Below are 10,999 nucleotides of genomic sequence, written 5' to 3'. Positions count from 1 at the left end.
TTACAGCTCACTAACATCTGAACATTGACTCAAATGCAAAGGTCCTGTGTGTGTGTGTGTGTGTGTGTGTGTGTGTGTGTGTGTGTGTGTGTGTGTGTGTGTGTGTGAGAAATTAGGATGTGAGGAAACCTAACACGTAAATAGTAATATACTGTAAAAGTTATAATAGTTAGATGCAGATATTCCACCCTGTTCATTGTGTTGTTATCTATCTTCAGAATGTACACAAGTATCTGTTGTTTTCAGGCTGAGGCCTGTGGGGGTATATATATATATATATCTAGATATATAATGTGTGTATGTATATATATATATATATATATATATATATATATATATATATATATACATATGCACCTCTCTGGCGTTTCTACTTTCTTTAGATGAAGCAGGATAAGTTTGCTTCCCACAGGAGTTTTGCAACACAGCGACCAGTTAAAGCTGGTGATCTGTGGTTTATGCTAATCACCTGCACCGTCAGAATGCACCGACCAATCAGATGGCTCGTCTTAAGATGCCTGTTGCGTCACACACACACACACACACGAGCACAACGCAGCTGGACTCTGGTTCTGTTCTTCTTCACTCTCGTCATCTTCATCACCAGCTGTTTAGACTGTTCATACTTTAAAGATGGTGGCTCCGCTACGGTACTCTGTGTGTGTGTGTGTGTGTGTGTCACATCATCAACAATAGTACTACCACTACTACATCATCAACAATACTACTACTACTACCACACAGCGTGTAAGTAGTACACATTACTGCTGGTACTGCTTATACTCTGTCTGTACAAGTACATGTACCTACTACTACTACTACCACTAGAATACAACGACCCTCTGCTGCTGATGCTGTTAAAACTAGCGTGTTGCTGCAACGTTGTCTTTAAAGTGTGTGTAGTCCTGGTTGAGGCTGCTGATGATCTGTGTGTGTGTGTGTGGGTGATTGTACTGATCTCCTCCCTCTATGTACATATGTGTATTATTAATAATTCATGTCTTATTACTTTTCTCAGTCATGTCTCGCAGGAGTTCTCGTCTGGTGTCCGGCGGCTACTACAACTCAGACGAAGAATCTGATTCAAGTAGCGTGACGAACATTTCCTACCGCGAAACCCCGATCAAGTACGTGTGTGTGTGTGTGTGTGTGTGTGTAATGATAAGCAATCTTTGACCTTTGACCCTCCGTTTTTGTTTATTTTTGTCAGGATCTTTAAGAAGAAGGCGGGGATTCGCAAGGCCGCCTCCCACACCCCCAGCAGAGCCAATAGCAATGCTCGTTCTGTCGGTCCTGACCCGCCCACTGCTGCTGCTGCTGCTGACCAGTACGATGGTAAAAGAACATACTGTCACTGTTGAGTAATCATGACGTAATGTTGTGTCAATAAGGAGCTGCAGGAGTCAGCATTATTACACGTCCTGTTCCCTCGTCTCAAAGTCTTTCTGTTCAGAAGTCTGAAATCAGGTCTGAGTTTAACACAAAGCGTTTAGTTCTCTGATTATAAAACAGGTCAGTGAACGCCCCTGTGGTGACTGAAAACAAATGTCTCTAAGTTTGTCTCTCTTCTTTCTGCCCCCCCCCCCCCCCCCCAGGCCTGAGTCCCTCTCCGTTAAGGACCCATACCCAGACCCAGACCCAGACCCAGCCCACCATGAGGACCGTGTCCTACGTTTCCACCACGGTGACCCCTCGGCCCCCGTTGACCACGTCATCGACCCGCGGTCAGATTCCGCCCACACTCTGCCCCTCGGTTCCCCCAGAGAAGACCCGACCCGACAACCACAAGGAGCTGCTGAGTCAGAGCGGCGTGGACAGCTCGGGGTACTCGTCCTCCGAGGCTCCTCGCAGGAAGCCAGCAGCAGCCACCAGCAGCAGGAACAGTGCAGCTCCCAGTGCTGGATACTGGGACAGGATCAGCTGTTCCTTCTTTAGTCTGACGGGTGAGAACTGGAGTGTGTGTGTGTGTGTGTGTGTGTGTGTGTGTGTCTGTATAATAATCTCATTGTTTCTTTTGTTTTGTGCAGACTCCGTCTTATTGATGGCCGTTGCATTGCAGTTGCAAATAATGCGTCTGACAGCTTTAGGTATGTTTTATGTTTCAGGTCCACACGTCACGTATCCTTGTTTTCTATTGTTGCTGAGCGTATTTAAACACACACACACACACACACACTGCTTCCACACCAGCAGCTTTGTGTTTTCACAGTCGTCTCATGTGATTCGGCTCCAGCTCTCTCAGAATCGCTGCAGGTTAAACTTCTCCTCTCTCCCCCCCCAGCAGCAGCTCACGCCTCAGTCAGCGGCCGCATGAGGAAGGCCTGCGGTCTCCTCCTCCTCCTCATCACACTTCTGTGTAAGTGAAACATTTAACGCGTCATCTGGAATCATTTTCAATCGCAGCGCGGAGACACGCCGTCGTCCGGTGTTTAGTTACGCTTGTTTCCTCTCAGAAAGAGACAATGTCAAGTGAATATACCTTTATTCAGAGTGTAAATAAAGTTTTAACGTTCACCATCACAGTGTAAATAAAGTTTTAACGTTCACCATCAGAGTGTAAATAAAGTTTAACGTTCACCATCACAGTGTAAATAAAGTTTTAACGTTAAACATCACATTGTAAATAAAGTTTAACGTTAAACATCAGAGTGTAAATAAAGTTTAACGTTAACCATCAGACTGTAAATAAAGTTTAACGTTAACCATCAGACTGTAAATAAAGTTTAACGTTAACCATCAGACTGTAAATAAAGTTTAACGTTAAACATCACAGTGTAAATAAAGTTCTAACGTTCACCATCACAGTGTAAATAAAGTTTTAACGTTCACCATCACAGTGTAAATAAAGTTTAACGTTAAACATCACAGTGTAAATAAAGTTTTAACGTTAAACATCACAGTGTAAATAAAGTTTAACGTTAAACATCACAGTGTAAATAAAGTTCTAACGTTAACCATCACAGTGTAAATAAAGTTTAACGTTCACCATCACAGTGTAAATAAAGTTTAACGTTAAACATCACAGTGTAAATAAAGTTTAACGTTAAACATCACAGTGTAAATAAAGTTTAACGTTAAACATCACAGTGTAAATAAAGTTTAACGTTCACCATCACAGTGTAAATAAAGTTTAACGTTAACCATCACAGTGTAAATAAAGTTTTAACGTTAAACATCACAGTGTAAATAAAGTTTTAACGTTAACCATCACAGTGTAAATAAAGTTTAACGTTAAACATCACAGTGTAAATAAAGTTTTAACGTTCACCATCACAGTGTAAATAAAGTTTTAACGTTCACCATCACAGTGTAAATAAAGTTTAACGTTAAACATCACAGTGTAAATAAAGTTTAACGTTCACCATCACAGTGTAAATAAAGTTTAACGTTCACCATCACAGTGTAAATAAAGTTTAACGTTAAACATCAGAGTGTAAATAAAGTTTAACGTTAAACATCAGACTGTAAATAAAGTTTAACGTTAACCATCAGACTGTAAATAAAGTTTAACGTTAAACATCAGAGTGTAAATAAAGTTTATCGTTAACCATCAGAGTGTAAATAAAGTTTATCGTTAACCATCAGAGTGTAAATAAAGTTTAACGTTAACCATCAGAGTGTAAATAAAGTTTATCGTTAACCATCAGACTGTAAATAAAGTTTAACGTTGACCATCAGAGTGTAAATAAAGTTTATCGTTAACCATCAGAGTGTAAATAAAGTTTAACGTTAACCATCAGAGTGTAAATAAAGTTTAACGTTAACCATCAGAGTGTAAATAAAGTTTATCGTTAACCATCAGAGTGTAAATAAAGTTTATCGTTAACCATCAGAGTGTAAATAAAGTTTATCGTTAACCATCACAGTGTAAATAAAGTGTATCGTTAACCATCAGAGTGTAAATAAAGTTTATCGTTAACCATCAGAGTGTAAATAAAGTTTAACGTTAACCATCAGAGTGTAAATAAAGTTTAATGTTAACCATCAGAGTGTAAATAAAGTTTATCGTTAACCATCAGAGTGTAAATAAAGTTTTATCGTTAACCATCAGAGTGTAAACAAAGTAAAAGTACAACATTTAGTATTTTTGATGGTCGACTGACTTCAGGGCGTTGAAGTGATTAAAGTCTGGATCCTTGTAGACCAGCTGATGTAAGCAAACATCAAGAGATCTGTATCTGTTAATAAGGATCAATAATTAGTATCAGCGGCAGTAAAAACTCCATCAGGGATCTAAAAGTACAAAGAGAAGAAACTACGCGTGATGATGAACCTACTTCCTGAAAGCATTTAGACTTGTTTGTACTCGGGGTTTCCCCCCAGGTCATCGTCTAGCAGGGGCGCGGTGTGACTGAGTGAGTCGTCACAGGTTTCACACCTCGAGGTTCATGTATTCATACCATGCTTCTCTGTCTGCTGCTCTTCCTAATGCTGCGTTCACACCGGTCGCGTTGATTTTTTGACGCACTGCAAAAAAGCGTCCAACGCACTGCAAAAAAGCGTCCAACGCGCCGCCGGTCGTGTTCACACCAGACGCCGCAAAATCTCGAAGCGCCGGAGAGGGGGCGTGGTTTATCGTCCTGGAAGCCTCGATCTAACCGCCATTGTTTTCCGCCGTCAACCGGAGGAATAAGGACAATTTCTGCTCTGTACGTGTTGTGGAAGTCCCTCAAACGTCGGAATGCCAAACGCCGTCATGTCTGGTTCATAATATTGTTCAGAGGAGCTCCGTGGATTGTATCGAGCTGTATTCACTGTGTCTAGCAAGCCACCGGTCGCTGTTTACTACAGCTGTAGGAACACAACATAAACTGATTTGGCTGTGATTCAACGGCAATAAACCGACAAAAAGGGACTCCGAAATAACTACGTAATGATACCGATTTGTAGGTTACTGGTCTTCTCAATGGAGCTCTGATGGATCGGTGCTAGGCTATGCTAACATCGTAGCAGCTCCACCAGCACTCAATAACGTCACGTAGACGTAAATACGGCAGCGTCTATTGTTTGTACCGTATGGTTTACACACACACATGCATACACATAGTTTGGTCCGGTCTCTGTTGATATGAGGTATCGTAGAGCTCTGGGTGAACACAGACGGCTACAGGATTTATTTCCTGATTCAACAACGGCAGGAAGCCAGTGATGACAGGGGGAGCAACTCAACGCTGATAGGCTATCGTGCCACAGCGTCACGCGATTATGTCGCTGAAGTTGAAAAATTTCAACTCGCGCGTTGGCGATTTTGCGGCGTCCAACGCGTCCACCGCGTCCACCGCACTGCAATAACGCGTCCAACGCGCCGCGGGATCGCAAAATCGAGGCGCGCCAGTCTCATCGCGTCTGTGCATAGACTTTGTATGTAATCTCGACGCGCGTCAAAAAATCAACGCGACCGGTGTGAACGCAGCATAAGGCTTCACTCCTCCTGTTTCCTCCTCCAGGCATTTGGCTCCTCCTCCCTTTCTTGACCTCCCTCGTCTCCTGTCTGGCCGTCACAAAGACCTCGTCGCACACAGAACCCGAGAGTCAACCAGTTCTCCATGCTGCCACTCTTCCTCACCCTCCTCCTCATCCTCAGCCCGACACCAACCATCCTGCACACGAGGTGGTGGTAGGGCAGATCATCTCCATCAGTGTGTGTGTGTGTGTGTGTTATTTGCAGATGCTTCAGATCCTCAAAGTTCTTCCCTGATGTGTCTTTGTCTCCAGTTCTTCATTTGCATGTTGCAGTTCTGCACAATGCACAATGCACAATGCAGTATTTATGTGTTGTTTAAGAGAGGGACATTAAACATTCAGACTGTGAGACTGACAGCAGGAGGAGGAGGAGGAGAAGGAGGAGAAGGAGGAGGAGGAGGAGAAGGAGGAGAAGGAGGAGGAGGAGGAGAAGGAGGTGTAGCTCACTTTACGGCTGGTTGTAGTTCTTTGTCCAGGAACCTTCTTCTTCTTCTAATGATTTGAAAGCTCACTAACACACGAGGAATCAATGTTACTGTTTAACTGACTGTAGTTATCTATTTTCTACATCTTTTGTTCTGTTTAGCATCTTTGAAATTATTATTAATGAGGTTAAATTGGTGATGAAGGTTTCTGTCTCAGCGTCTGAACCTTTAAAGTGAAGAAACGATGATGAAGGGTGTGAACAGAGGAGGCCTGTGTGTTTGTGCAAACAGCATCACAGGCCTTGTTCCGTTTAACATTGTTATCTGATACATATTTACGTTCTAGGATCCGGCCGTGGTGTCTGCTGCTTCAGAAGCTAAGATGACACATCTTTTGGTAAAAGTCAGACGATTAAAACATTTAAGGTGTGATGTTCCTCCAGATGTGAGACCTGTGATCTGTGTTGGTTTCAGGAGGAGCAGCAGCTGAAGCAGGAGCACCTCCTCTCTCAGGTGAGTCTCTCGTCTCCTCGTCTCCTCGTCTCCTCACTCCTGGAGGTCTGCTGAAGACAGACTGGGAGTGCTGGAGGAGCCTCTAGTGAACAATGAAAGCAGTATTGTGGCAGTGATCTTCAGTCAGCATCAGTGAAGTGATCAGCAGCTCCTTGGTGCAAGCTCTATCTCCATCTGTCCATGTAATGTCAGGAGAACCCGTTCTGCTGGTTCTTCCTGTTCTTGTTGAGGCTCGTACTGAAGACCACGTCCTTTACGTCCTCATACTCTCTACTCTGACACTGTTCCTCCCTCTCACCGCGACTGACCCTCTCTCAGGTGAAGGAGAGGCTCCGGCTGGAGGTGCAGGATGTGAAAGCCCGGCTCGAGGCGGCGGCGGCGGCGGACTCTGACGACCGGCTGCGTCTGCAGCAGCAGGTCTCTGGTCTGGTGGAGCGGATGTTGTCCGACCGGACGGACAGCCGGTCCGCTGCTGCCGGCCTCCGCCTCAGGCTCCGGGCTTTGGAGGCCCAGAATGCAAAGGTGACGCACCGCTGAGGAAGCGCACAGCCGTGTAGTCCTTTGGCCTTTTCCTTTTCCAATGTGACTTCCTGTTTCTTGCAGCTGTCCCAGGAGTGGTCGTCCATCCAGCTGAGGCCTCCTCCTGCACCCTGTCCCGACACCAGCAGCCCCCCCGTCCAAACCCACCTGACCCCGGAGCTCCAGCAGGCCGTGGAGAAGTGGCTCACGGACCGCCTCAAGGTGGGAGGAGGGACTTCAGACACCGACGCTGAATCCCATAATGTTACATTCACAGGACAAGTGACCGTTGGGTCTCGATGCTTCTGATTACAGACGGGAGAACCAGCTTCACTTTCAAGCTTCATTCACAATGTTTCCACCTGTTTTACAGAACAGTTCAGATTCACCAAACTCACACAACACACACTGTTAGACAGATGCAGGCAGCAGCTGTCCTGAGCGGTAGAACCGGTGTTCTGTGAATGAGTCTGGTGTCTTCGTAGAGAGCGTCGATAACGTTCACACTCTTCTAAGTACAGCGTCACGTGAACTGACCTCGATTGTTTTAGGAGTCTATAACCCGTCCACTCTGGTACTGCTGTCTGTTTCCACTGTACTAATACACAGAGTATGTAGTAGTACACATCTCCTCACCGTATCAACTGTGTGTGAACGTGAACCAGAAGCAGGACGACAGAGGAAGCTGCTCAGACTGTGGACGACCGATGGCTGACAAAATGGCCGACTTTGCACTGGAGACTCAAGGTTTGGAACATCACTCACTTTATTCCCCAATATTCAAACAACGTGAACGTATTTAGTTATTGGCTTGTCTTCCAAATTTATTTTGTGTGTGTGTGTGTGTGTGTGTGTGTAGGTGCCAGTGTGATCAGTACCAGGTGTTCAGAGACGTATCATATTCGTTCAGCGTGTGTGACTCTGTTTGGAATCCCTCTCTGGTATCTGGCTGAAAGTCCTCGCACTGTTATTCAGGTAAAGTTCTTCAAAGCTTCACGTGTTAAAGCTGCATTCTCTCTAGTGTCCACCAGGGGGCGACTCCTCTGGTTGTATAGAAGTCTATAGAAAATGACTCTACTTCTCTCTTGATTTATTCCCTCAGTAAACATTGTAAACATGAGTTTATGTCTCAATCTCTAGTTTCAAGTCTTCTTCAATACAGCATGATGTTCATTTAGTACATTATGGTCCATTTAGAGTCACACAGACCATAAAGCAGGGGATGCTTTAGGGCGGGGCTACACGGTGATTGACAGGTCTCTACCAGAGACGTATACGGTGTCTCTACGTCACTCCTCAGTCCACATATGGTCACTTCCTGTTCACTGGTTGCAAGATAAACATAGCGACCAGCTAAACCGCTAGCGTTAATGGATGGTTGCGTCTCCTCCTCCTCCTCTCAGGGCCACCCGGTGCTGTTGCCGGGTAGATGTTGGGCGTTCCACGGCGTCCAGGGCTCTCTGGTGATCTCTCTGTCTCACACCATCACTGTCAGTCATGTGACGCTGGATCACCTGCCGCGCTGCAACGCCCCCGCCGGACACATAGACTCCGCCCCCAGAGACTTTGAGGTCTACGTGAGTGTTCTCCGGTCTACAAAAGGCTGGAATTCAGAACTGATGGATGGATGGATGGATAGATATATGGATGGGTGGATGGAAGGGTGAATGGATGGGTGGGTGGATGGATGGATGGGTGGATGGATGGGTGGGTGGATGGATGGATGGATGGATGGGTGGATGGATGGATGGATGGATGGATGGATAGATATATAGATGGGTGGATGTAAGGGTGAATGGATGGGTGGGTGGATGGATGGATGGGTGGATGGATGGATGGATAGATGGGTGGATGGGTGGATGGATAGATGGATGGATGGATGGGTGGATGGGTGGATGGATGGATGGATAGATGGGTGGATGGGTGGATGGGTGGATGGGTGGATGGATGGATGGATGGGTGGATGGATGGATAGATGGATGGGTGGATGGATGGGTGGATGGGTGGGTGGATGGATAGATGGATGGGTGGATGGGTGGATGGATGGATAGATGGATGGATGGGTGGATGGGTGGATGGGTGGATGGGTGGATGGATAGATGGATGGGTGGATGGGTGGATGGGTGGATGGATGGATAGATGGATGGGTGGATGGGTGGATGGGTGGATGGGTGGATGGGTGGATGGATGGGTGGATGGATGGATGGATAGATGGATGGGTGGATGGGTGGATGGGTGGATGGATGGATAGATGGATGGGTGGATGGGTGGATGGGTGGATGGATGGGTGGATGGATGGATAGATGGATGGGTGGATGGATGGGTGGATGGGTGGGTGGATGGATAGATGGATGGGTGGATGGGTGGATGGGTGGATGGATGGATGGATGGGTGGATGGATGGGTGGATGGGTGGATGGATGGATGGATAGATGGGTGGATGGGTGGATGGGTGGATGGATGGATAGATGGATGGATGGGTGGATGGGTGGATGGATGGATGGATAGATGGATGGGTGGATGGGTGGGTGGATGGATAGATGGATGGGTGGATGGATGGATGGGTGGATGGGTGGGTGGGTGGATAGATAGATGGATGGATGGATGGGTGGATGGATGGATGGGTGGGTGGGTGGATACTTTATTAATCCTGCAAGGGGACGTTGTTTTGCTTCAGCAGCATTTATATTTAAAGGCAAACAGGAACATTTTAAAGCAAAACAATAAAATGAACAGAGTAAAAATATAAAAATGCACAATATATACAATGAAATAGAATAATATTAAATTAACTAACGAAACAATCGTGCAAAGATTTAACGAAACAAACAAGTTATATTCATATTTCAAGTATTGAAGATATTCCTACAGACATCATGAGCAAACACAAAGCTAAAGCCTGAGAGACACAATGAGTAATTCAATGTTTATTTCATTTTTGTATTAGAAGACCGCAGCTTTAAAATGACATGTGATCAGTCCCACTCTGACAGAGGTCGGGTGATGTTGGTATTCATGTCGTTATTTAAAAACAGTTCAATCAAAAAATGTTCGCTTGTACTTTTGTAAACGAGTACATGACTTTACTGCTGGTACTCCTGTCTGTTTGCAGGAGTACACAGAAGTACAACCACACTTCTAAACAGCACAGCTGTCCCTGTAGCGGAGCTGCATGTCACTGTTCATTACAGATGCAGCGTAGGAAGAGAAGGTTCGGAGGCGCTGATGATCGTTGTGATAGAAGTCTGTTGGAACCTTGTGAAGTCGCTCCGCCCAAAGCAGCCGAGCGGTTCTGCTGGAGAACCGTCTTCACTCTGACGGTTCTCATCGAGTCTCTTCTGTCCTCCAGGGAATGAAGGACGACGTAGAAGAAGGAACTCTTCTGGGAACCTTCACCTACGATGAAGACGGAGAGTCAGCGCAGACCTTCAGGCTGCCTGTGAGTTCATACCACGAGAACACAACCGCTTCCTGTTGTGTATGGAAAGGACCAGCTCAGCGAGCGCTCCGTATGTGCTGACTGTGAAAGCACCTTCACCGCTCTCGCATCTTCTGTCTGCTTAGTTATTGGTTGATTTAATGACGGACAGTGACATTAATAACAGCTAGTGCTGTAAATGTGCCAAGAGGCAGAAGTTAACCATGAAAGCAGAATATTAGAATCAAGCTCCAGTTCTCTTGGTCACGCTTCTTCTTCTCTCTCTGTTTCCCGTGCAGAACCCCAGCGACGCGGCGCATCGCTGCGTGGAGCTGCGAGTCCTCTCTAACTGGGGTCACGTTGAGTACACGTGTCTCTACCGCTTCCGTGTGCACGGACAGATCGCCAACACGCGCTGACCGAGCTCCGCGTGTCAGCAGAGTGCATTTCAACATGTACGAGTCTCATTAAAGCTGGTCTGAGGTGCGTTCAGGGGCCAAATGCTACTGCTATTTTGCTGTGATTTCGGATTGCGTCATGTTAAAGTGACAGGATGCTTTTTATTTTTACTGCACAATTTCAAAGCGAGAGTTTGAAGTGAGGCGCTGATCCACAGCCAGGGTGCTGCTGCCGACGCCTTCACAGACAGCAGCCTCTCAGGA

The 10,999-nt window shown here is 45.9% G+C and overlaps 1 protein-coding gene across 1 annotated transcript in view; it reads left to right on the top strand.

The window, feature by feature from the left end:
• Positions 1–1,020: 1,020 nt before the first annotated feature.
• The window catches only part of LOC306784530 (uncharacterized protein), a gene marked incomplete at its 5' end in the record, with an annotated part of 10,603 nt that continues 624 nt past the window's right edge, over positions 1,021–10,999 (top strand). The window contains 15 exons of the mRNA XM_079278565.1: positions 1,021–1,127; positions 1,211–1,335; positions 1,596–1,943; positions 2,028–2,087; positions 2,285–2,356; positions 5,448–5,617; positions 6,235–6,285; positions 6,363–6,401; positions 6,720–6,923; positions 7,005–7,142; positions 7,586–7,667; positions 7,780–7,895; positions 8,324–8,497; positions 10,269–10,358; positions 10,637–10,999. The exon at positions 10,637–10,999 is cut by the window's right edge and continues 624 nt beyond it. Coding sequence (XP_079134691.1) covers positions 1,021–1,127; positions 1,211–1,335; positions 1,596–1,943; positions 2,028–2,087; positions 2,285–2,356; positions 5,448–5,617; positions 6,235–6,285; positions 6,363–6,401; positions 6,720–6,923; positions 7,005–7,142; positions 7,586–7,667; positions 7,780–7,895; positions 8,324–8,497; positions 10,269–10,358; positions 10,637–10,756 — 1,896 coding nt within the window. The 3' untranslated portion in view covers positions 10,757–10,999. The remainder of the gene's footprint in view (positions 1,128–1,210; positions 1,336–1,595; positions 1,944–2,027; positions 2,088–2,284; positions 2,357–5,447; positions 5,618–6,234; positions 6,286–6,362; positions 6,402–6,719; positions 6,924–7,004; positions 7,143–7,585; positions 7,668–7,779; positions 7,896–8,323; positions 8,498–10,268; positions 10,359–10,636) is intronic.

Source organism: Melanostigma gelatinosum (assembly GCF_949748355.1).
Source record: "Melanostigma gelatinosum genome assembly, chromosome: 11".
Classification (NCBI taxonomy): domain Eukaryota; kingdom Metazoa; phylum Chordata; class Actinopteri; order Perciformes; family Zoarcidae; genus Melanostigma; species Melanostigma gelatinosum.
This window is presented reverse-complemented; position numbering and strand designations above follow the sequence as displayed.